General features: G+C 43.4%; 1 protein-coding gene across 3 annotated transcripts in view; it reads right to left on the bottom strand.

The window, feature by feature from the left end:
• LOC110505776 (neuronal PAS domain-containing protein 3-like) overlaps window positions 1-25,465 on the bottom strand; it is a 510,145-nt gene that overhangs the window by 329,183 nt on the left and 155,497 nt on the right. For all 3 annotated transcript variants that reach the window (XM_036963003.1, XM_036963005.1, XM_036963004.1), the window contains one exon: window positions 9,544-9,788. In XM_036963003.1, coding sequence (XP_036818898.1) covers window positions 9,544-9,788 — 245 coding nt within the window. The remainder of the gene's footprint in view (window positions 1-9,543; window positions 9,789-25,465) is intronic.

The raw sequence follows: 25,465 nt of genomic DNA, 5'->3' as shown, positions 1-25,465 counted from the left end.
TCCTGAATGATTGGGAGGAACCGTCACAAACACTTCAGGGGCCAGAGCCTTCTCTGACCTTCCCCTGAAGGTCACCTTCTCTCTCTCTCTCTCTCTCTCTCTCTCTCTCTCTCTCTCTCTCTCTCTCTCTCTCTCTCTCTCTCTCTCTCTCTCTCTCTCTCTCTCTCTCTCTCTCTCTCTCTCTCTCTCTCTCTCTCTCTCTCTCTCTCTCTCTCTCTCTCTCTCTCTCTCTCTATATATATATATATATATATATATACACACACACACACACACACACAGTGGGGCAAAAAAGTATTTAGTCAGCCACCAATTGTGCAAGTTCTCCCACTTAAAAAGATGAGAGGCCTGTAATTTTCATCATAGGTACACTTCAACTATGACAGAAAAATGAGGGGAAAAAATCCAGAAAATCACATTGTAGGATTTTTAATGAATTTATTTGCACATTATGGTGGAAAATGAGTATTTGGTCACCTATAAACAAGCAAGATTTCTGGCTCTCACAGACCTGTAACTTCTTCTTTAAGAGGCTCCTCTGTCCTCCACTCGTTATCTGTATTAATGGCACCTGTTTGAACTTGTTATCAGTATAAAAGACACCTGTCCACAACCTCAAACAGTCACACTCCAAACTCCACTATGGCCAAGACCAAAGAGCTGTCAAAGGACACCAGAAACAAAATTGTAGACCTGCACCAGGCTGGGAAGACTGAATCTGCAATAGATAAACAGCTTGGTTTGAAGAAATCAACTGTGGGAGCAATTATTAGGAAATGGAAGACATACAAGACCACTGATAATCACCCTCGATCTGGGGCTCCACGCAAGATCTCACCCCGTGGGGTCAAAATGATCACAAGAACGGTGAGCAAAAATCCCAGAACCACACGGGGGGACCTAGTGAATGACCTGCAGAGAGCTGGGACCAAAGTAACAAAGCCTACCATCAGCAAGGGCATTGAAGGTGAAACGTGGCTGGGTCTTTCAGCATGACAATGATCCCAAACACACTGCCCGGGCAACGAAGGAATGGCTTTGTAAGAAGCATTTCAAGAAAATCTTTGGAGGGAGTTGAAAGTCCGTGTTGCCCAGCAACAGCCCCAAAACATCACTGCTCTAGAGGAGATCAGCATGGAGGAATGGGCCAAAATACCAGCAACAGTGTGTGAAAAGACTTACAGAAAACGTTTGACCTCTGTCATTGCCAACAAAGGGTATATAACAAAGTATTGAGAAACTTTTGTTATTGACCAAATACTTATTTTCCACCATAATTTGCAAATAAATTCATTACAAATCCTACAATGTGATTTTCTGGATTTTTTTCTCATTTTGTCTGTCATAGTTGAAGTGTACCTATGATGAAAATTACGGGCCTCTCTCATCTTTTTAAGTGGGAGAACTTTCACAATTGGTGGCTGACTAAATACTTTTTTGCCCGTGTATATACATACTGTACATATTTCTCTACTCCCTCTCTGTGTCCCCACCCCTCTTTCTCTGCCCCCCCCCCCTATCTCCTTCTCTCTTTTCACCCATCCATTAATGCAGTGGTGCTGGAGTTGATCTTTATCAGAGGGATAAATCAATAGTAACAGTGGTGAGAGAGAGCAGCCAACATGATTTAGTTGATATCCATTAAAGGTGGAGTGACGGACTGACTGGACCAGGGAGAAATCTGACCAGACAAATGATATTGGCACTGTAATGTTTTAAAAATAAACAATATCACAGAATAATTTTCGACATTTTGATTCATGCCAAGGGTTGAAAAGCAACCAAAACAACTTGGTTTAATTATTAAAGGTATTACTGCTGCCTTAGTCAAGCCAATTACATTTGATTGGATACTTTCTTTGTTCAACAAGCTCTTTTCAAGTGTTTTTAATGTACTGTCAAAGCAAGTCTAATAGACACTTTTTCACGACTGTTATTGTCCTTGGGAAAAGGACCTTGGCTACTAGCCTTGTCCGAACCATCCGGCTCTCACCAGCTTCCATTCTGTTTCGCTACACAGATAGTGAGATCAGAAGGCTACTTGGCTACAGTAGAGAGTTGAGACCTTCATGGCAGGGCGATGTGAGAAGGCCATCTGAAGGCAGTGCTCTGCTCTACTCTGGCCTCTCTAGTGTAAACCCACAGTGATTTGTACTACTTTGCGTGGGTATTAGCTGCAGCTGACTAAACGGCCAGTCACAACACTAGAAGAAAGCCTTTCCATATTCATTCCAACTGTCCCTCTGATTTATTTCTCCATTAATGGACCATTTGCAGAAGAGCAAATGACTGAGCCCACCGACACAAGGTGTAGTGCCTGGCTACATGAGCAAATAATGCAGCTACAGTAGGCTATGCATTGGAATACAAATAAATACATTCAAGGCTTGATTATTTTACAAGGGTCTCCAATTTTTTAAAATAAATAAAAACAAAATATACAGTAATCACATTGTGTAAAATACAAGTCACAAAAAATGTACAAATACGCATATTATAAATACACACATTACACACACGTGCTACACACACACATATATACAGTTGAAGTCAGAAGTTTACATACACTTAGGTTGTAGTCATTAAAACTAGTTTTTCAACCACTACACAAATTTCTTGTTAACAAACTACTGTTTTGGCAAGTCGGTTAGGACATGTTCTGTCTCCTAGAGATTAATGTACTTTGGTGCGAAAAGTGCAAATCAATCCCAGAACAACAGCAAAGGACCTTGTGAAGATGCTGCAGGAAACAGGTACAAAAGTATCTATATTCACAGTAAAACAAGTCCTATATCGACATAACCTGAAAGGCTGCTCAGCAAGGAAGAAGCAACTGCTCCAAAACCGCCATCAAATGCCAGACTAGGGTTTGCAACTGCACATGGGGACAAGATCGTACTTTTTTGAAAAAATGTCCTCTAGTCTGATGAAACAAAAATATAACTGTATGTCCATCGTTATGTTTGGAGGAAAAAGGGGGAGGCTTGCAAGCCCAAGAACACCATCCCAACCGTGAAGCGCGGGGGTGGCAGCATCATATTGTGGGGGTACTTTTCTGCAGGAGGGACTGGTGCACTTCACAAAATATCATGAGATAGGAAAATTATGTGGATATATTGAAGCCACATCTCAAGACATCAGTCAGGAAGTTAAAGCTTGGTCGCAAACGGGGTCTTTCAAATGGACAATGACCCCAAGCATACATCCAAAGTTGTGGCAAAATGGCTTAAGGACAGCAAAGTCAAGGTATTGGAGTGACCATCACAAAGCCCTGACCTCAATCCTACAGAAAATGTTTGGGCAGAACTGAAAAAGCGTGTGTGAGCAAGGAGGCCTACAAACCTGACTCAGTTACACCAGCTCTGTCAGGAGGAATGGGCCAAAATTCACCCAACTTATTGTGGGAAGCTTGTGGAAGGCTACCTGAAACCTTTGACCCAAGTGAAACAATTTAAAAGCAATGCCACCAAATACTAATTGAGTGTATGTAAACCTCTGACCCACTGGGAATGTGATGAATGAAATAAAAGCTGAAATAAATCATTCTCTCTACTATTATTCTGACATTTCACATTCTTAAAATAAAGTGGTGATCCTAACTGACCTAAGACAGGGAATGTTTACTAGGATTAAATGTCAGGAAGTGTGAAAAACTGAGTTTAAATGTATTTGGTTAAGGTGTATGTAAACTTCTGACTTCAACTGTACATATGCAGACAGACAGACAGACAGACAGACAGACACACACGCACACACAAGTGCAGTCTCATACTGCTAGTAAGCTACTGGCAACCTCTGCGTTGTCGTCTCCATTGATGAATGAAATAGTTCACAGAAGCAAACAGAGACTCTTCATTAAGAGAAAACATCCAAACATCTTAGTGATTTCATGTCCCAGTAAAAAAATCATGTAAAAAGTCATGTTTTATTTATAAAATGACTCATATTCAGCCACAGTGTTTTGTCTTCTCCTCATGTTCCATGTCATTGTAATCTGTTGTGGAATATAAACAAAGTGACTACACTCATTTCCATTAAACCACATTGTTCAACAACAACGCTTCCCGGAGCTGTTTGTGCCCACAAAAAAAGTCTATAAGTAATTGTTTCCATGGCAATTATTTATTTGGTTGTGCATACTAAAATAAAGAAAGAAAATAACACAAACATGCCCACCAGCCTTCCAATGTAGCCAAAAGCAATTTCCTATTCTAAATGTAGTTATGCAAAGCCTATGGGCATCATCAGCATTCAGTAATTACTTTTATAATTACTGCTGTTTTTCTCACTGTCATTCAATTTTTCTTACACTGTGACTGGGGAATAAAACACACTCACAGCTGGGCAAATTACAATCCATTTATTAAGTGGGAGAAATGTAGGAAGCTGTTTAGCCAATGCAGTACCTCTACTATAATACACTAAGCTTGTGTTCGTAAAGAGCTGACATTTTTCCAAAAGGTGCATAAACGCCACATTTATTCTCTGTGTCCTGAGTGTCCATTGTGATGAAAAAACACCATGACTAAGTCCCAAATGGCACCTTATTCCTTTTATAGTGCACTATTTTTAATTAGGGCCCATAGGACTCTGGTCAAAAGTAGTGCACTATATAGGGAACAGGGTGCCATTTGCGGTGCACATATTAATCCCCTCATTACCAGCCACAGTGCGTGTGGCACAGTGGGCAAGAGGGAAAGTGCACTTTAATCAATGCCCTTTTCAGCACCAACCTTCTTACCCAAAATGACTTCACATGGATGGACTGGGCCACTTAGGGATTACAGCTAGATGGCTCTGCCAGGCGGTCAAAGGCTTCAACCAGGTAGCGTGTTTAACACCATTTGTTATAGTAGTTAATATCACCCTCCCCCTTGGAAGGGGGGGGGGCACATTGGTAATATCCCCCAAGCAGTGGCACTGGGAAGCAGTTCCTTATTTGCTGGGAAAAGGCTGGTAAGATATCAATGGTGCTGGGTGGTGCGGGAGGGAGGGTAGCATGCAGACACCTCAAGGTCAATGTGAAAAGTCACTGACAAAACGATGTACCTTGGAGCAAGTACATGGGCTTCTGGCACTGATTCCATTCTTTTAATAGTTGCTTTACAGCTGAGGTAAAAAAGAAAAGACCAAGTGACAGGTACAACCCTTACGAGAAGTGCACAGTGATCCATGTTGTATTCATACCAAAAAGAATGCGCATCATTTCTCAAGCAAATTAGTTGAATATGTACGAACTGAATGTTTACGTATAACCCCTTAACAGTAGAAACGTCATATCTATTTGTTTTTCTTGCATTTCCTGATATAAGCCATTTCTGTTGTAAAACATCAAAGTGGTAAACATGTTGCCACTATGTGAAATAGGTTGTAATGGTTAGTCCTAACTGAGGAAACAAAAGAAACATCATATTTGAAAGGGCTGGATGGATCAGAAGTACAGAAATGCCACTGCTGCATCTCTTCTCTCTATAATTAACACAACTAAGGCTTTGAGTCCCAAATGGCACCTTATTCCCTATGTAGTGCACTACTTTTAACCAGAAGGACCGAGTCAAAATAGTGCACTACTTTTAACCAGAGGGCCGGGTCAAAATAGTGCACTACATAAGGTGCCATTTGGAACTTAATGTGCTGAGCCCATTCAGGGGACATCAAACAGTACGACACATAGACTAGAGAGCCTCTCTGGCTGGTTTATGAAGATGATGCTTGACCCCTAATCTAACGTAAGGCTACCAAACAACACTGTATTCAAGGAAGTTAAATGAGTCAGTTGCATGAATTGAAATTAATTCTGCCATCTTTCAGTGAAGAAATTCTCACCTTTTGTATTCCAATAGTAAATTATGTCCTACAAAAATGCTAAAATTCAGAGAATAAACAGGTAAACATTAAATGTACTGTATGCATAGTAAAACATGAATTGTGGACTGTCGTGGTGATGGAAGGAGGTCTCTTTTTTGGAGCAACCCGATTCTTGCGTCTGGCATTTTACTGACTCCTCTCTGTTCTGCTCTACTCTGCTTCTCTCTGCTCTTATCTGTTCCTCTCCTCTCTGCTCCTCTCCTCACCTCTCTTCTCTTCTCCTCTCTGCTCCTCTCCTCACCTCTCTGCTCCTCTCCTCACCTCTCTGCTCCTCTCCTCACCTCTCTGCTCCTCTCCTCACCTCTCTGCTTTTCTACTCTCTGCTCCTCTCCTCACCTCTCTGCTCCTCTCCTCACCTCTCTGCTTTTCTCCTCTCTGCTCCACTCCTCTCCTCTCTGCTCCGCTCCTCTCTGCTCTTCTCCTCTCTGCTCCACTCCTCTCTGCTCCCCTCCTCTCCTCTCTGCTCCCCTCCGCTCCTCTCTGCTCTTCTCCTCTCTGCTCCACTCCTCTCTGCTCCCCTCCTCTCCTCTCTGCTCCCCTCCTCTCCTCTCTGCTCCACTCCTCTCCTCTCTGCTCCACTCCTCTCCTCTCTGCTCTTCTCCTCTCCTCTCCTCTCTGCTCTTCTCCACTCTGCCCCACTCCTCTCCTCTCTGCTCCCCTCCTCTCCTCTCTGCTCCCCTCCTCTCCTCTCTGCTCCTCTCCTCACCTCTCTGCTCCACTCCTCTCTGTTCATCTCCTCCCTGCACCTCTCCTCCTCTCATCTCCTTTCTGCCTCTCTGCTCTAAACTTCTCCCCTCTGCTCCACTCCTCTCCTCTCTGCTTCTCTCCTCTCCTCACCTCTCTGCTTTTCTTCTTTCTGCTCCACTCCTCTCCTCTCTGCTCCTCTCCTCACCTCTCTGCTCCACTCCTCTCCTCTCTGCTCATTCCTCTCTGCTCCACTCCTCTCTGCTCCCCTCCTCTCCTCTCTGCTCCCCTCCTCTCCTCTCTGCTCCACTCCTCTCCTCTCTGCTCCTCTCCTCTCTGCTCTGCTCTTCTCCTCTCTGCTCCACTCCTCTCCTCTATGCTCCTCACCTCTCTGCTCCTCACCTCTCTGCTCCTCTCCTCACCCCTCTGCGTTTCTCCTCTCTGCTCCGCTCCTCTCCTCTCTGCTCCGCATGCATGAATAATAATATGCCCAGGTGGCGGAGGGGTTGGAGGGGATGAGGAGGCGTCGCCAGCCTTCAAACAAGAGAAAGGTCACGCTTGTTTGTGCAGTGTCCTTCAACAGATGTGAACTGCCTCTGACAGAGACTAGCAAATTTTGGGTTAAAACGCTCGGGAAAAAAATTGTTGATGGGTCAATTACGGTAAAGGTCAATAGAAGGCAACGAGAAAGGAAAGAAGAGCGGCGAGAGAGGAGAGACTAAACTTATGATAATACATCAACAGCATTTGGAGAGAGAGAAGTGGAGGTCAAATTCCTTTAGCTCTGATGCCAGTACTATCGCCTATCATTTTAATTACATATCCGAGCAATCTATACTCAACTTTGTCACCTTGGTTTTGTATTCCATGGAATAGAGGCTGGTTTTAACTACGTTTGGCAACTCAGACAGACATCAGCGCCATCCAAATGTCGGGTCTGTATGTTAAGGCACAAGGCAAATTGATTGAGAGACTGTGTCTGCTAAATGAACTGGGCCGGCCATGAATCAGAAACAGTGTAACTCTGCTGCTGTATGAGGCTGGCCTTCATCTGTGTAGCACAAACAACTCTGAAAAGACAAGGGCCTCTCCCTTGTCTGATACTGTACAATAACACAGCATACCCTTCTCCCTCCTCCTGCATTACCATGCAGTGCATTGCTAAGCCTGGCTCCTGCGTGTGTGTGTGTGTGTGTGTGTGTGTGTGTGTGTGTGTGTGTGTGTGTGTGTGTGTGTGTGTGTGTGTGTGTGTGTGTGTGTGTGTGTGTGTGTGTGTGTGTGTGTGTGTGTGTGCGTGTGTGTGTGTGCGTGTGTGACATCTGTAAACCAATCAAAACGTATGACCCCCTCCACATCCTCTTCCAGTATCCATATCCTACCTACAGCCTCTATAGCCTGCTGTCTGGCAGGCTGGGAGCTGTGGAAGCTCCGGGTCAGGCTCATCTAACGTAGCCTATTCAGAAATAACACTGATTCATGGGCAGAGGGAGATGGTAAGCCGTCTTCATTAGCTACCGGCGATGCACAGCAACAAAAAGGATGGGATCAATACGCCACTCTGTTCACAATGAAGTGGAAATAAAATGTGGTGAGTTAGTGATTCAATTCAGACTGCCACTATCTGTCTGCCGATAGAAAGACAGGACATGCAGCAGACATTATCCAAATGTAAAATGTTTCTGGTTCAATGCCCCCCACAGCAGCATTGTGTACTCATCTTTGATTGAATGTAAAGTGTAGGCTATAGGTCTTAGTTGTATCAGGAGGAAATCAAGCAGCCTTTTCCAATCCAAATCATTCAGCAGTATATATTTTCTATGTGTCTCTTCAAAGCCAGACAACAATGATCTGGTGTGTGTGTGTGTGTGTGTGTGTGTGTGTGTGTGCGTGTGTGTGTTTGTGTGCGTGCGTGCATGCGTGCGTGCATGCGTGCCTCGGCAGAGCAAACAGCTCGCATTGACTGAACATTTCTGCAATTGACTTTAATCTTTACGGTCATTCCTACTCCAGCATACCCTATTAAAATACACAGATCTTTATCTTCTTTAAGTGCACTGCACAAAGACCCAATTTCAAAGGCAAATTCGGTTACATTTGAATATACTTAGAATTTCTGTATGTACTTGTAGGCTCAAAATGTATCCAAGTTAAATGTTTACATTTTCAATATGTGTGAGCAGACCACAGGTGCCAGAGTTCCTAATTTCCCCTCCGCTCTAACATTGAGTGTAGGCTTGTGTCCAGTACAACATTCAAGGTATATCTCTACTTACCAATAGTCAGATTAACTTGTGGATACGATTTGTATGTCTCTGTGTCCAGCATGAAGGAAGTTAGAGGTAGTTTCACGAGCCAATGCAAACTAGCGTTAGCCCAATGACTGGGATTCTACAGATACTGTAGTATATGCTACGCAGAGTCATAAAAATGGTATCTATGAGTTCATCTGACCCTGGGTAAGTAGAAAGATTTCTTAAATACCAGAATCTCACAGAATCCCTTTAATCCCGTCATGGTCTACAGGAGTTGACGTTTTATAATATTAGAATTTACAGTATTACCTTAATATCACAGTATGTTAAAGCTCAGACAAAGAGAGATATCATCAATGTTTAGCTGGTAACGTGAGTGAACCATTGATATGAACATTTGGTACTGAACTACAGATATAGAATCTTAATTTGAGACAGTTTGCTACAGCGGGTAAATAATCCTACAGCAAAAGGACATGTGAATGATTATGTGGATTATAATTAATGGACATTTTTGAAGAGGTTGATATATTTTCGTAAGGGAAAATCAAGTCTGAAATTTCAAAGTGAAAATGACAAACTTCAGATTTGTTTTTAAAACCTCAAAATACACTACACGTTTTACATTTCATGTGTTGAAGGAAAGTTCTCCTGCAACCGGGTGATCAAATGAAGATCCTACATCTGTAGACTGAACTAAATTGTGGGTAGCTGGACCATGGTGGTGAATGGAGCTGACCTTTGACCGAGGTGTTGGGCGGTGGGCCTTCCATGCGCAGGTTCCATGGTGGGTCCCCCTGGTTGGCAAAGTCCCTCATCTTAAGGTAGCTGATGGTGAGGCGGATGATGGAAGCCTTGTCCAGCTGGCTGGTGATGGCGCCGGGCAGGGGCAGCATCTTAGCCAGCTCGTAGAACTCAAAGTTCTCCTTCCCTCGCCGCGAGCGAGCTGCATCCCGGGACTTCTCCTTCCTCAGAGCCTGCAACCTGGTGGGGACAGGAGAAGAGACATGAGTTAGGACTAGGGTTGTGTTCAGTAGGGATAAAACATTTAGAAACGTTTTGATACCTGTATGGGAAATACTACCTCAGCAGTTAAGACCAGAGACATCTTGAAATTGGGAAATACTACCTCAACTCAGCAGTTAAGACCAGAGACATCTTGAAATTGGGAAATACTACCTCAACTCAGCAGTTAAGACCAGAGACATGTTCAGTGGGAAGCAAACATTTGAATCCGCAGCAAGTAAGGGCCTGGGTTCGACCAAGAAGCACAGAAAGCTGTGGCATTCCATCATTCAATGCTAACACTACCATAAGCAGGTTAGCGAGAAAGCAAGACCAGGGACGTGTTAAGTAAGGAAAGTAAATGTTTTGAAACAGGGAGATACTTCCAGAACTTGTCGAATTAGAGTGCAGATTTTCATTTTCCTTTGCTAAATGTTTTGCTAAGCCTTGACCAACTGGACATGACCCTGGACCCTCTGTCAGCTCAGACACCTGTTGTCATACTGTGGCCTAAGTCTAGGTTACAGAGCTTTTGTACCAAACACACCAGCCCACAGTCAGTTGTGGCCATTAGTGACTTTGCTCTACTCCAGTGGGAATGCTCACCACAATTGATTCAGTCATTGGAATTTAGAAGTGGGTCTCACGAGACAGCCTGCTGAATGACTTTCAGATTGCTGCCTTTTTCAAAGAAAGAGACTGCAATACGCCTAGATATTGCCATTCAGATATATTTAATCAGCAAATGCTGTCAAGTGTAATGTCCACATGCTACAGTGCATGTGGGTATGGAAAGTTGTATTGTATTAATACTGTATTTGATATCAAGAATGTAGTTATTGATGTCAAACAGGATTAATAAATGTTAAAATGGCTTTCCTTATCTATACCAAAGTTTCACCTGCCTCTGTCTTTCTCTCTCTCTCTCTCTCTCTCTCTCTCTCTCTAATATGCTGCAGGTACATATTTATCAGATGTGTCACAATAGGATTAAAACAGATACCTGGGCATATATACACTGCTCAAAAAAATAAAGGGAACACTTAAACAACACAATGTAACTCCAAGTCAATCACACTTCTGTGAAATCAAACTGTCCACTTAGGAAGCAACACTGATTGACAATAAATTGTCACATGCTGTTGTGCAAATGGAATAGACAGGTGGAAATTATAGGCAATTAGCAAGACACCCCCAATAAAGGAGTGGTTCTGCAGGTGGTGACCACAGACCACTTCTCAGTTCCTATGCTTCCTGGCTGATGTTTTGGTCACTTTTGAATGCTGGCGGTGCGTTCACTCTAGTGGTAGCATGAGACGGAGTCTACAACCCACACAAGTGGCTCAGGTAGTGCAGCTCATCCAGGATGGCACATCAATGCGAGCTGTGGCAAGAAGGTTTGCTGTGTCTGTCAGCGTAGTGTCCAGAGCATGGAGGCGCTACCAGGAGACAGGCCAGTACATCAGGAGACGTGGAGGAGGCCGTAGGAGGGCAACAACCCAGCAGCAGGACCGCTACCTCCGCCTTTGTGCAAGGAGGAGCAGGAGGAGCACTGCCAGAGCCCTGCAAAATGACCTCCAGCAGGCCACAAATGTGCATGTGTCTGCTCAAGGGGTCAGAAACAGACTCCATGAGGGTGGTATGAGGGCCCGACGTCCACAGGTGGGGGTTGTGCTTACAGCCCAACACCGTGCAGGACGATTGGCATTTGCCAGAGAACACCAAGATTGGCAAATTCGCCACTGGCGCCCTGTGCTCTTCACAGATGAAAGCAGGTTCATACTGAGCACATGTTACAGACGTGACAGAGTCTGGAGACGCCGTGGAGAACGTTCTGCTGCCTGCAACATCCTCCAGCATGACCGGTTTGGCGGTGGGTCAGTCATGGTGTGGGGTGGCATTTCTTTGGGGGGCCGCACAGCCATGTGCTCACCAGAGGTAGCCTGACTGCCATTAGGTACTGAGATGAAATCCTCAGACCCCTTGTGAGACCATATGCTGGTGCGGTTGTCCCTGGGTTCCTCCTAATGCAAGACAATGCTAGACCTCATGTGGCTGGAGTGTGTCAGCAGTTCCTGCAAGAGGAAGGCATTGATGCTATGGACTGGCCCGCCCGTTCCCCAGACCTGAATCCAATTGAGCACATCTGGGACATCATGTCTCGCTCCATCCACCAACGCCACGTTGCACCACAGACTGTCCAGGAGTTGGCGGATGCTTTAGTCCAGGTCTGGGAGGAGATCCCTCAGGAGACCATCCGCCACCTCATCAGGAGCATGCCCAGGTGTTGTAGGGAGGTCATACAGGCACGTGGAGGCCACACACACTACTGAGCCTCATTTTGACTTGTTTTAAGGACATTACATCAAAGTTGGATCAGCCTGTAGTGTGGTTTTCCACTTTAATTTTGAGTGTGACTCCAAATCCAGACCTCCATGGGTTGATAAATTTGATTTCCATTGATAATTTTTGTGAGATTTTGTTGTCAGCACATTCAACTATGCAAAGAAAAAAGTATTTAATAAGAACATTTCATTCATTCAGATCTAGGATGTGTTATTTTAGTGTTCCCTGTATTTTTTTGAGCAGTGTATATACTTTACATACTATAGCTTACTGTATTTAGGTTTATGCTTATAAGTCCTTTATTTATCCAGCGGCAGTAGATCACATGACCTATTCAAGGATGCATAGTTAGTTATAGTCTATTGGTTCGCATCGTTCCAGTCAAACACTTCTGTCTGCTTTAGTCGCTGTGTTATTTATTTCATATCAGATAACTCCAAGCAGACAGTTCCATTCTTCCATAACACAACTCCCAACTTTCCATGGCGTTCATCATCCCAAGCCATTTTGAATTAAGTTGGCAATAAATCACACAGGAACCTCTGGGTTCCCCACTGGCCGACAGCTAGATTAATTTTTTTACCAGCACAAATGTGAAATCAGTTCGAATGGACTTGAAAGATGAGGTAAGGCAGGGGTTTTTCCCCCCCCGAAGATGAAAAATGACTTGGTGAAGAAAATCATTTTTCATTGTTTTGTCGTTTACTTATCAGTGATTCGAGCTAAAAACAACATCATTAAGCCAACATGAAAACAGCAAGACAAGGCCCACCCACCCTCTCTGATAGATGTCGGTTACTTATAGAGTATATAGATTCAAAAGAAGATTTCAAATATGAATTCATGCATTTAGAATTGCATGCAAGATTCAAATGACAATTCACCAAGCACCACTTCCCACAACCTTCATTCAGCCAAAGACTGTCTTGTGGCTGAATGACCTCCTCATAGTTGTCAAGATCAATTTATGTTAGCTTTTGTGAGCATTAAGAGTGCAATAAGATAATTTCACTGCCAAATATAGATGAATCCTTTGCCTTTACATCTAGGTAGCAGATTGCCACTCTCGATCATGTCGACCGCTCCCCTGCAAGAAGAAAAGCACCATTTGATGGTCTACTGCTCAGACAATATATAAAGCTAGTTGTAATGATTGTTTGGAGGAAAAGTGCAACAGAGCTGCAGAATTAAATTTGTTCCACAAACCTGTGCCGGGGTTGTGTGACCTTAGTACAGCGAACAGACGGTACGGTACGGTACGTATCATGTTCTACCAGAGTAAATGTAACACTTTCTTTTATAAACATGACATTAAATCATGTTGTAGTTTAACATGAACCCCCCAATGGCTTTTTAAGTGCCTTTCAGAAGACAGGGATGAGGTCACTAGCTTTGGCTGTATTTGGTTTTGTTTCCAGGTTAAACAGATGTCACAAAGGTTGTTCTGTGGTGCACTGCACACCACATACCGCGCTTTCTGTTCTTCAACTTTTTGTAGATTACTGTAAACAAAAATTATATGATCTCTTTTTTTCCTAGACTGTGACCCGTCCCTCATAAGATAATCACTTACTAAGTTGGTGACCAGCCCCATACATACTGCAACGTGTACTGTGTGTCCCCATAGTCTGTATTATAAACTGGGTGGTTCCAGCCCAGAATGCTGATTGGTTGACAGCCATGGTATATCAGACCATATACCACGGGTATGACAAAACCTTTCATTTTACTGTTCTAATTACATTGGTAACCAGTGCATAATAGCAATAAAGCACATATTGCTATATGGCCAATATCAATCCCAGAGGTAATACTATGCTGCTCCCTCCAGTGTGTCAGCTGTCTAAAAAGAGACTGACCAGTGGTAGGGAGCACAAGCAGTCAGGGCCAGCGTTATGGGCGGGCCTTAGGGGCCCTGGCCCGCCCTAGCATACCTTCTTGCCCGTCCAAATAAAATACTTAAATATTGATCATTTATTTGAACGGGACGCACTCTGACAGAAAGACACATCAATCTCAGAGAAAGCATCCGAGGGAGTGAAACAGTGCCCTTTCTGTCTCAGTATGTTTTTGCATACTGTGTTTTTGCATACTTTGCATAATGTTTTTGCATACATACAGCATTTGTGAACAGCAGTTTTTAGTTCTTTCCACATATTCTCGATTGGATTCAGGTCTGGACTTTGACTTGGCCAGTCTAACACCTGGATATGTTTATTTTTGAACCATTCCATTGTAGATTTTGCTTTATGTTTTGGATCATTGTCTTGTTGGAAGACAAATCTCCATCCCAGTCTCAGGTCTTTTGCAGACTCCATCAGGTTTTCTTCCAGAATGGTCCTGTATTTGGCTCCATCCATCTTCCCATCAATTTTAACCATCTTCCCTGTCCCTGCTGAAGAAAAGCAGGCCCAAACCATGATGCTGCCACCACCATGTTTGACAGTGGGGATGGTGTGTTCAGCTGTGTTGCTTTTACGCCAAACATAACGTTTTGCATTGTTGCCAAAAAGTTCAATTTTGGTTTCATCTGACCAGAGCACCTTCTTCCACATGTTTGGTGTGTCTCCCAGGTGGCTTGTGGCAAACTTCAAACAACACTTTTTATGGATATCTTTAAGAAATGGCTTTCTTCTTGCCACTCTTCCATAAAGGCCAGATTTGTGCAATATACGACTGATTGTTGTCCTATGGACAGAGTCTCCCACCTCAGCTGTAGATCTCTGCAGTTCATCCAGAGTGATCATAGGCCTCTTGGCTGCATCTCTGATCAGTCTTCTCCTTGTATGAGCTGAAAGTTTAGAGGGACGGCCAGGTCTTGGTAGATTTGCAGTGGTCTGATACTCCTTCCATTTCAATATTATCGCTTGCACAGTGCTCCTTGGGATGTTTAAAGCTTGGGAAATATTTTTGTATCCAAATCCGGCTTTAAACTTCTTCACAAAAGTATCTCGGACCTGCCTGGTGTGTTCCTTGTTCTTCATGATGCTCTCTGCGCTTTTAACGGACCTCTGAGACTATCACAGTGCAGGTGCATTTATACGGAGACTTGATTACACACAGGTGGATTGTATTTATCATCATTAGTCATTTAGGTCAACATTGGATCATTCAGAGATCCTCACTGAACTTCTGGAGAGAGTTTGCTGCACTGAAAGTAAAGGGGCTGAATAATTTTGCACGCCCAATTTTTCAGTTTTTGATTTGTTAAAAAAGTTTGAAACATCCAATAAATGTTGTTCCACTTCATGATTGTGTCCCACTTGTTGTTGATTCTTCACAAAAAAATACAGTTTTATATCTTTATGTTTGAAGCCTGAAATGTGGCAAAAGGTTGCAAAGTTCAAGGGGGCCGAATACTTTCGCAAGGCACTGTATAGACCATGTATCTGATGTTGTCTGGACCAAAAGGACCAAGAGAACCAGACAGCATGTCATACTATTTCTGTCCAGACAGCCTCAGATACATGGGCTACATATAGTAAGACAGAGGGGCTCTGTTTCACTCTCTTGGATGCTTTCTCCGGTGAGATCATTTCAGTCACTTGCGAATTGAAGGAAAGTTGGAGGATGCACTGTTGGCGGGTGCACTGTTTGGATGCTGGAATTATTTTGGACGAACGTGCAGGTAACCTACTTCTTGAAGTGATTTCTTTGACAATCAGATGAAAACATCATGACTGTTTGTGTTCATGCCACATTAAAAGGTAAATCATTTTTACAGTTAAATGATGACTTTGCTATAAAACCCCCGCAAGAGCATGCACACATAGGAGGTCCCAGGGAAAAAAACATGCCCCCTATGGAAATCAAATGCCCGTCCAACTGATTCATTCTGGCAAGCAGGACAGCTTTGAAATCTGGCATTACCCTTGAGTCCCAGAAAAGTGTGGTTATCAACAGGAAACAGGTCATTGCGTAGAGAACAATCTCTATCACCTACACTACTTCAGTAAATCATCTGCTCCACAATGGAGGAACAACCAGACCACATTCTTTTTGCACCATTTTTTAAACAATTCTCTGTATTCTCATTCGAAACCACACAAACCCACATCCATACACAAATCTCAATGACATAATGGAGAGAAAGTCCATACTGGTGAATGTTGACTTGAGAATAGAATGCTTATGGCCCACACAGAGACATGCCAGTGGGGAAATCAAGCAATGTGCGGGGTGGCTGATAGGGATCTGTGTGTAGGAATACAGAGTCCCACACCTAGAAGAGACCCTAGAGTACAGTTAGCATTGTTAAAATGGAAAAGGACTGTTGAGAGGACGAGATTAGCGATATGAAATGTACATAGAACAGGCTATTTGTTCACTCCAGTAACAGGGCTCCAAACACAGAGGAAGTCAGCATCCATTTGGAGTCCATTAGCTTTGACTTATATACTGAAGGCCTCACTTATAATATGAACATAATTATAATAATACAAACCAGACTAAACTTAACGCTAGCAAAGCATGTGTTGTTGCTAAACTTAACGCTAGCAAAGCATGTGTTGTTGCTTTGAATATCCTAAGCGGCTTGCAGGTTACAGTACCTAATGTCTTTGTTGAGCAAAGTCATAAGGTATGTTGAGATATGCTTGTGCAGTAAACAAAAGCAGCTACAAGGTCATTGTATGAATGGACATCTTTAATGGAGGTGTCTAAAATATCGCTCTACTTAGCCAATCACTCACCGTTCAACTTCTGAGGACAAGAGAATACATCAAGCAGCTGAAACTTGTGTGAATGATCATTTAGGATTGAAGCAATAGATTTAATCAGTGTTGAAATGGCAGGCAGAGCAGAAACGCTACTTTGGATTAAGGCTCTCCTCCTGAAGAAATGGATGACACCACTGATCAGGGGACATGACAAAACCAATAAATTGCTTTTGTGACTCTGCTCTCCATGTAGCAGGAAAAGGTTATATTAGGTTATATTTCCCATGATAACAAATTAAATCTCCTTAGTAACATAATTGAACTTCTCATCAACTTGGTCACACAGGGTCATCAAACCTTTCCAAACCCCCAGCAGACAATGAGGGGTTATAAAAAACAATACTGTTCAGGTTAGGCCTCATTTCACTCACTCTAAAAACCACCAACACTGTTCAGGTTAGGCCTCACTCCACTCACTCTAAATACCACCAACACTGTTCAGGTTAGGCCTCACTGCACTCACTCTAAATACCACCAACACTGTTCAGGTTAGGCCTCACTCCACTCACTCTAAATACCACCAACACTGTTCAGGTTAGGCCTCACTGCACTCACTCTAAATACCACCAACACTGTTCAGGTTAGGCCTCACTCCACTCACTCTAAATACCACCAACACTGTTCAGGTTAGGCCTCACTCCACTCACTCTAAATACCACCAACACTGTTCAGGTTAGGCTTCACTCCACTCACTCTAAATACCACCAACACTGTTCAGGTTAGGCCTCACTCCACTCACTCTAAATACCACCAACACTGTTCAGGTTAGGCCTCACTGCACTCACTCTAAATACCACCAACACTGTTCAGGTTAGGCCTCACTCCACTCACTCTAAATACCACCAACACTGTTCAGGTTAGGCCTCACTGCACTCACTCTAAATACCACCAACACTGTTCAGGTTAGGCCTCACTCCACTCACTCTAAATACCACCAACACTGTTCAGGTTAGGCTTCACTCCACTCACTCTAAATACCACCAACACTGTTCAGGTTAGGCCTCACTGCACTCACTCTAAATACCACCAACACTGTTCAGGTTAGGCCTCACTCCACTCACTCTAAATACCACCAACACTGTTCAGGTTAGGCCTCACTCCACTCACTCTTATTACCACCAACACTGTTCAGGTTAGGCCTCACTCCACTCACTCTAAATACCACCAACACTGTTCAGGTTAGGCCTCACTCCACTCACTCTAAATACCACCAACACTGTTCAGGTTAGGCTTCACTCCACTCACTCTAAATACCACCCACACTGTTCAGGTTAGGCCTCACTGCACTCACTCTAAATACCACCAACACTGTTCAGGTTAGGCCTCACTCCACTCACTCTAAATACCACCAACACTGTTCAGGTTAGGCCTCACTGCACTCACTCTAAATACCACCAACACTGTTCAGGTTAGGCCTCACTCTACTCACTCTAAATACCACCAACACTGTTCAGGTTAGGCCTCACTGCACTCACTCTAAATACCACCAACACTGTTCAGGTTAGGCCTCACTCCACTCACTCTAAATACCACCAACACTGTTCAGGTTAGGCTTCACTCCACTCACTCTAAATACCACCAACACTGTTCAGGTTAGGCCTCACTGCACTCACTCCAAATACCACCAACACTGTTCAGGTTAGGCCTCACTCCACTCACTCTAAATACCACCAACACTGTTCAGGTTAGGCCTCACTCCACTCACTCTAAATACCACCAACACTGTTCAGGTTAGGCCTCACTCCACTCACTCTAAATACCACCAACACTGGACAAAACCAGGCCCCAGATTCACAAAGCGTCTCAGAGAAGGAGTGCTGATATAGGCTCAGTTTAGCCTTTTAGATAATAATGAATAAGACTAAATGGACAGTGGAAGCCTGATCCATTTCAATCTGAGATGCTTTTGGAAGACAGACCCAGGTTGCAGAGGGGCGGCAAGGAGTTTCTAACTCAGCATTGCATGCTTCACTAAGATGCTTAGTGCTATCCAGAATCCTTGGGACGCCCCTACCCTAAACCCTAACCTTAACCTTTACCCTTAACCATAACCCTTATCTAACCCTAACCTTCACCATTTTACATTTCAACTTCAATGGGGTAACGTCACAGTTGGGAAATCCCACGGATCTCGGATAGCACGGAAATCACTAAGATGTTCACAAAATGTTTCCTGTATTTAAATAATAATAATTCAGATTCACTGTTTAATAGTCACATGTACAGGGTTGCAGGTGTTATTGTATGGTACAGTGAAAATCTTAGTCTTCGAACTCCAGCATGCAGGAATAAGTGAAATAAAATAAAGAAAATGGTAATAAAAACAACAATAGAGGCCTCCCGGGTGGCGCAGTGGTTAAGGGCGCTGTACTGCAGCGCCAGCTGTGCCATCAGAGTCCTGGGTTCGCGCCCAGGCTCTGTCGTAACCAGCCGCGACCGGGAGGTCCGTGGGGCGACGCACAATTGGCCTAGCGTCGCCCGGGTTAGGGAGGGCTTGGTCGGTAGGGGTGTCCTTGTCTCATCGCGCACCAGCGACTCCTGTGGCGGGCTGGGCGCAGTGTACGCTAGCCAAGGTGGCCTGGTGCACGGTGTTTCCTCCGGCGCATTGGTGCGGCTGGCTTCCGGGTTGGATGTGCGCTGTGTTAAAGAAGCAGCGGCTTGGTTGGTTGTGTATCGGAGGACGCATGACTTTCAACCTTCGTCTCTCCCGAGCCCGTACGGGAGTTGTAGCGATGAGACAAGATAGTAGCTACTACACAATTGGATACCACGAAATTGGGGCGAAAAAGGGGTAAAATTCAAAAAAAAAAAAAACAACCAAGGTTGTTCACTAAGTATCACAGATGTTCATTACCATTTTCGGGACTATACACATATTATTCAATGATATTTTGACATTTGTTCAATTCATTGTACAGGTGTAGGATCTTGACTATTATTGCACACAGAGTGAGGTCATGCAACTTATTTTGTGACTTGCTAAGCAAATTTTTACTCTTGAAATTATTTAGGCTTGCCATAACAAAGGGGTTGAATATTTATTGACTCAAGACATTTCAGCTTTCCATTTTTTATTAATATGTTAAAAAAAAAATCTTAAAACATAATTCCACTTTGACATTATGGGGTATTGTGTGTAGGACAGTGACAGTACATCTCTATTTGATCCATTTTAAATTCAGCCTGTAACACAACAAAATGTGGAAAAAGTCGAGGGGTGTGAATAATTTCTGAAGGCACTGTATCTTTATGTTTAACTCTAACTGTTCTTAGAATGTTGTTTCTCCCCACTAATACAAATTAAGGTCTGTCTGCCAATCAGAGTGTCCAATCAGTGAAGGGGATGGCCTATTGCCACAGATGTCCATTGCCCTTATTAAGGCTGCCATTACGCTCTGTGTCCCAGGTGACATTGATGTCCTCAGAGCTGCCTGCCTGTGTGTGTGTGTGTGTGTGTGTGTGTGTGTGTGTGTGTGTGTGTGTGTGTGTGTGTGTGTGTGTTTGTGTGTGTGTGTGTGTGTGTGTGTGTGTGTGTGTGTGTGTGTTTGTGTGTGTGTGTGTGTGTGTGTGTGTGTGTAGTGCTTTCAGAAAGTATTCAGACCCCTTGACTTAAAACAAAATTTCCTCATCAATCTACACACAATACCCCATAATGACAAAGAAAAAACAGGTTTAGACATTTTTTTAAATATCACATTTACATGAGTATTCAGACCCTTTCCTCAGTACTTTGTTGAAGCACCTTTGGCAGGAAGTACAGCCTCGATTTGGAGAGTTTCTCCCATTCCTCTCTGCAGATCCTCTCAAGCTCTGTCAGGTTAGATGGGGAGCGTTGCTGTACAGCTATTTTCAGGTTTCATGTTCGATTGGATTCAAGTCCGGGCTCTGGCTGGGCCACTCAAGGACATTCAGAGATTGACCCAAAGCTACTCCTGCATTGTCTTGGCTGTGTTCTTAGAGTCATTGTCCTGTTTGAAGGTGAAGCTTCACCCCAGTCTGAGGTCCTGAGCATTCTAGAGCAGGTTTTCATCAAGGATCTCTCTTTACTTTGCACTGTTCATCTTTCCCTCAATCCTGACTAGTCTCCCAGCCCCTGCCGCTGAAAAACATCCCCATAGCATGATGCTGCCACCACCATGCTTCACCGTATGGATGGTTGCAGGTTTCCTCCAGATGTGACGCTTGGCATTCAGGCCAAAGAGTTTGATCTTGGTTTCATCAGAACCGAGGATCTTGTTTCTCATGGTCTGAGAGTCTTTAAGTGCCTTTTGGTAAAATCCAAGTGGGCTGTCATGTGCCTTTTACTGAGGAGTGGCTTCCGTCTGGCCACTCTACCATAAAGGCCTGATTGGTGGAGTGCTGCAGAGATGGTTGTCCTTCTGGAAGGTTCCCCCATCTCCACAGAGGAACTCTGAAGCTCTGACCAAGAACCCGGTGACCATCAGGTTCTTGGTCACATCCCTGACCAAGGCCCTTCTCCCCAGACTGCTCAGTTTGACCGGGAGGCCAGCTCAAGGAAGAGTCTTGGTGGTTCCAAACTTCTTCCATTAAGAATGATAGAGGCCACTGTGTTCTTGGGGACTTTCAAAGCAGCAGACATTTTTGGGTAACCTTCCCCAGATCTGTGCTTTGACACAATCCTATCTCGGAGCGCTACAGACAATTCCTATGACCTCATGGCTTGGTATTTGCTCTGACATGCACTGTCAACTGTGGGACCTTATATACACAGTTGTGTGACTTTCCAAATTATGTCCAATCAATTGAATTTACCACAGGAGGACTCCAATCAAGTTGTAGAAACATCTCAAGGATGATCAATGGAAACAGGATGCACCTGGGCCCAATATTGAGTCTCAATGTAAATGGTATGAATACTTATGTAAATTAGGTATTTATGTTTTATGTTTTATGTCAACATTTCTAAAACACTGTTTTCACTTTGTCATTATGGGGTATTGTGTGTAGCTTGATGAAGGAAAAATAATTGTGTCCATTTTAGAAGAAGGCTGTAACATAACAAAATGTGGGAAAATGAAAGGGTCTGAATACTTTCTGAATGTACTGTATATACATGTATGTGCCTGTGAGCATGTGTCTGTGATATGTGTATATACATGTATGTGTCTGTGAGCATGTGTCTGTGATGTGTGTATATACATGTATGTGTCTGTGATGTGTGTATGTCTGTGATGTGTGTATGTCTGTGGTGTGTGTATGTCTATGATGTGTGTATGTATGTGATGTGTGTATGTCTATGATGTGTGTATGTACGTGATGTGTGTATGTCTATGATGTGTGTATGTCTGTGATGTGTGTATGTATGTGATGTGTGTATGTCTATGAATTGTGTATGTCTGCGGTGTGTGTGTCTGTGATGGGTGTATGTATGTGATGTGTGTATGTGTATGTCTGTGATGTGTGCATGTATGTGATGTGTGTATGTCTATGATGTGTGTATGTCTGTGATGTGTGTATATACAGTGCCTTGCGAAAGTATTCGGCCCCTTGAACTTTGCGACCTTTTGCCACATTTCAGGCTTCAAACATAAAGATATAAAACTGTATTTTTTTGTGAAGAATCAACAACAAGTGGGACACAATCATGAAGTAGAACGACATTTATTGGATATTTAAAACTTTTTTAACAAATCAAAAACTGAAAAATTGGGAGTGCAAAATTATTCAGCCCCTTTACTTTCAGTGCAGCAAACTCTCTCCAGAAGTTCAGTGAGGATCTCTGAATGATCCAATGTTGACCTAAATGACTAATGATGATAAATACAATCCACCTGTGTGTAATCAAGTCTCCGTATAAATGCACCTGCACTGTGATAGTCTCAGAGGTCCGTTAAAAGCGCAGAGAGCATCATGAAGAACAAGGAACACACCAGGCAGGTCCGAGATACTGTTGTGAAGAAGTTTAAAGCCGGATTTGGATACAAAAAGATTTCCCAAGCTTTAAACATTCCAAGGAGCACTGTGCAAGCGATAATATCGAAATGGAAGGAGTATCAGACCACTGCAAATCTACCAAGACCTGGCCGTCCCTCTAAACTTTCAGCTCATACAAGGAGAAGACTGATCAGAGATGCAGCCAAGAGGCCCATGATCACTCTGGATGAACTGCAGAGATCTACAGCTGAGGTGGGAGACTCTGTCCATAGGACAACAATCAGTCGTATATTGCACAAATCTGGCCTTTATGGAAGAGTGGCAAGAAGAAAGCCATTTCTTAAAGATATCCATAAAAAGTGTTGTTTAAAGTTTGCCACAAGCCACCTGGGAGACACACCAAACATGTGGAAGAAGGTGCTCTGGTCAGATGAAACCAAAATTGAACTTTTTGGCAACAATGCAAAACGTTATGTTTGGCGTAAAAGCAACACAGCTCATCACCCTGAACACACCATCCCCACTGTCAAACATGGTGGTGGCAGCATCATGGTTTGGGCCTGCTTTTCTTCAGCAGGGACAGGGAAGATGGTTAAAATTGATGGGAAGATGGATGGAGCCAAATGCAGGACCATTCTGGAAGAAAACCTGATGGAGACTGGGATGGAGATTTGTCTTCCAACAAGACAATGATCCAAAACATAAAGCAAAATCTACAATGGAATGGTTCAAAAATAAACATATCCAGGTGTTAGAATGGCCAAGTCAAAGTCCAGACCTGAATCCAATCGAGGATCTGTGGAAAGACCTGAAAACTGCTGTTCACAAATGCTCTCCAACCAACCTCACTGAGCTCGAGCTGTTTTGCAAGGAGGAATGGGAAAAAATGTCAGTCTCTCGATGTGCAAAACTGATAGAGACATACCCCAAGCGACTTACAGCTGTAATCGCAGCAAAAGGTGGCGCTACAAAGTATTAACTTAAGGGGGCTGAATAATTTTGCAAGCCCAATTTTTCAGTTTTTGATTTGTTAAAAAAGTTTGAAATATCCAATAAATGTCGTTCCACTTCATGATTGTGTCCCACTTGTTGTTGATTCTTCACAAAAAAATACAGTTTTATATCTTTATGTTTGAAGCCTGAAATGTGGCAAAAGGTCCTAAAGTTCAAGGGGGCCGAATACTTTCGCAAGGCACTGTATGTCTGTGATTTGTGCATGTATGTGATGTGTGTATGTCTATGATGTGTGTATGTCTGTGATGTGTGTGTCTGTGATGGGTGTATGTATGTGATGTGTGTATGTGTATGTCTGTGATGTGTGTATGCCTGTGATGCGTTAGTGCGTGCGTGGTGCATGTTTCCTGCAAAATGCACAAAATTAGTAATTTTATCACGTGCATGATTATTATCCACTTGAAGTTCACACAGTAGTGTTGATGTCAAATATAAAGGCATTTCAGGAGGTTATTGAAAAGGCCTTCGTCACAGTGAGTCTAGTAAGTTTGTTGTTGGACCAACACAGAACAACACTAATTACCATTATCGCACCCAGACTAGTAGAAGCTCCAGCCTCTATTATAGTTGGTTAGGCTTTGTGACCAACACTCCTAAATTACCTGGGGACGGACATTCACTGATAGAACAAATAGAAAATGTGATTTAAGTAAATTGGAATACTTAAGAGACGATTAAAAAAGGAAAAAGAATGGGTGGAGAAAAAATAAATACATTTGCACTCGTTTTAATTTTTCCACTTTGCCGCTTTCTTTCTTTCTGTTGTTGTTTTTCTACCTCTCGCTGTGGCATTGAAGCCATTCAAATAAATACCTGCTGTAACACAAACGAGGGAACATAAAGATGAGGAGAGAAAGAGAGGCTTACGAAGAGAGAAAGGCAGGCCAGGGCATTAATCAGCCGTCTCGCTGCATATTGATTAAGCTACAATGATGTGGTCATTTGGAGAAATAATAGCCAGAAAATGATGCAGAATAAAACCCTGCTGTTAGTGAATGAGAATAATGCCCTTTTTACTGGGAATCTCAACGTCCACGGCTCAGGGGCTAGGGAACCAGCTAGGTAGAGGAGTGGGCCTGCTAGCCTGCTGGGATGCCAGCAGTAGGTGGAACATCGAGAGATCTACCACGGACATCTACCACGGTCCTCCTTACCGCTTAGAGGATCAGTGTGTGTGTGTGTGTGTGTGTGTGTGTGTGTGTGTGTGTGTGTGTGTGTGTGTGTGTGTGTGTGTGTGTGTGTGTGTGTGTGTGTGTGTGTGTGTGCTCAGAGGGTCAGTGTCTCCGTGGCCCTTCTCAGGGTGGTCATACACATGCCTGGCTACTCCATCAGACTCACAGTAACTAGACTGTGGCTTATTTCACTGTTTCTTATAGAATGATGCAGAATGGACATGAATATAAAGTGCAATTATGGGTGGAACAAGGTCTCACACTGAGACTGAGACTGCTTATCTTTATCCTTTAATTCCCATTCTCTCATGAGGAGGGCTAGGGCCAGAGTGGACACCTATTCACAAACAGATATACACACAGGCAGGCACACACACACACATATTGCATGGGAGGAGAAGATGAAATGTCAAAGTCAACAATGTTTTCTACAATTTATCATGAACCACAATACATTATATATCTCGTTTGCAATTAGATTTTTTGCTTTTTGATTCAAAGCCCAAACAAC

Source organism: Oncorhynchus mykiss, chromosome 25 (assembly GCF_013265735.2).
Source record: "Oncorhynchus mykiss isolate Arlee chromosome 25, USDA_OmykA_1.1, whole genome shotgun sequence".
NCBI classification, from domain to species: domain Eukaryota; kingdom Metazoa; phylum Chordata; class Actinopteri; order Salmoniformes; family Salmonidae; genus Oncorhynchus; species Oncorhynchus mykiss.
The sequence above is the reverse complement of the archived record's forward strand: the minus strand, read 5'-3'. Positions and strand labels throughout refer to the sequence as shown.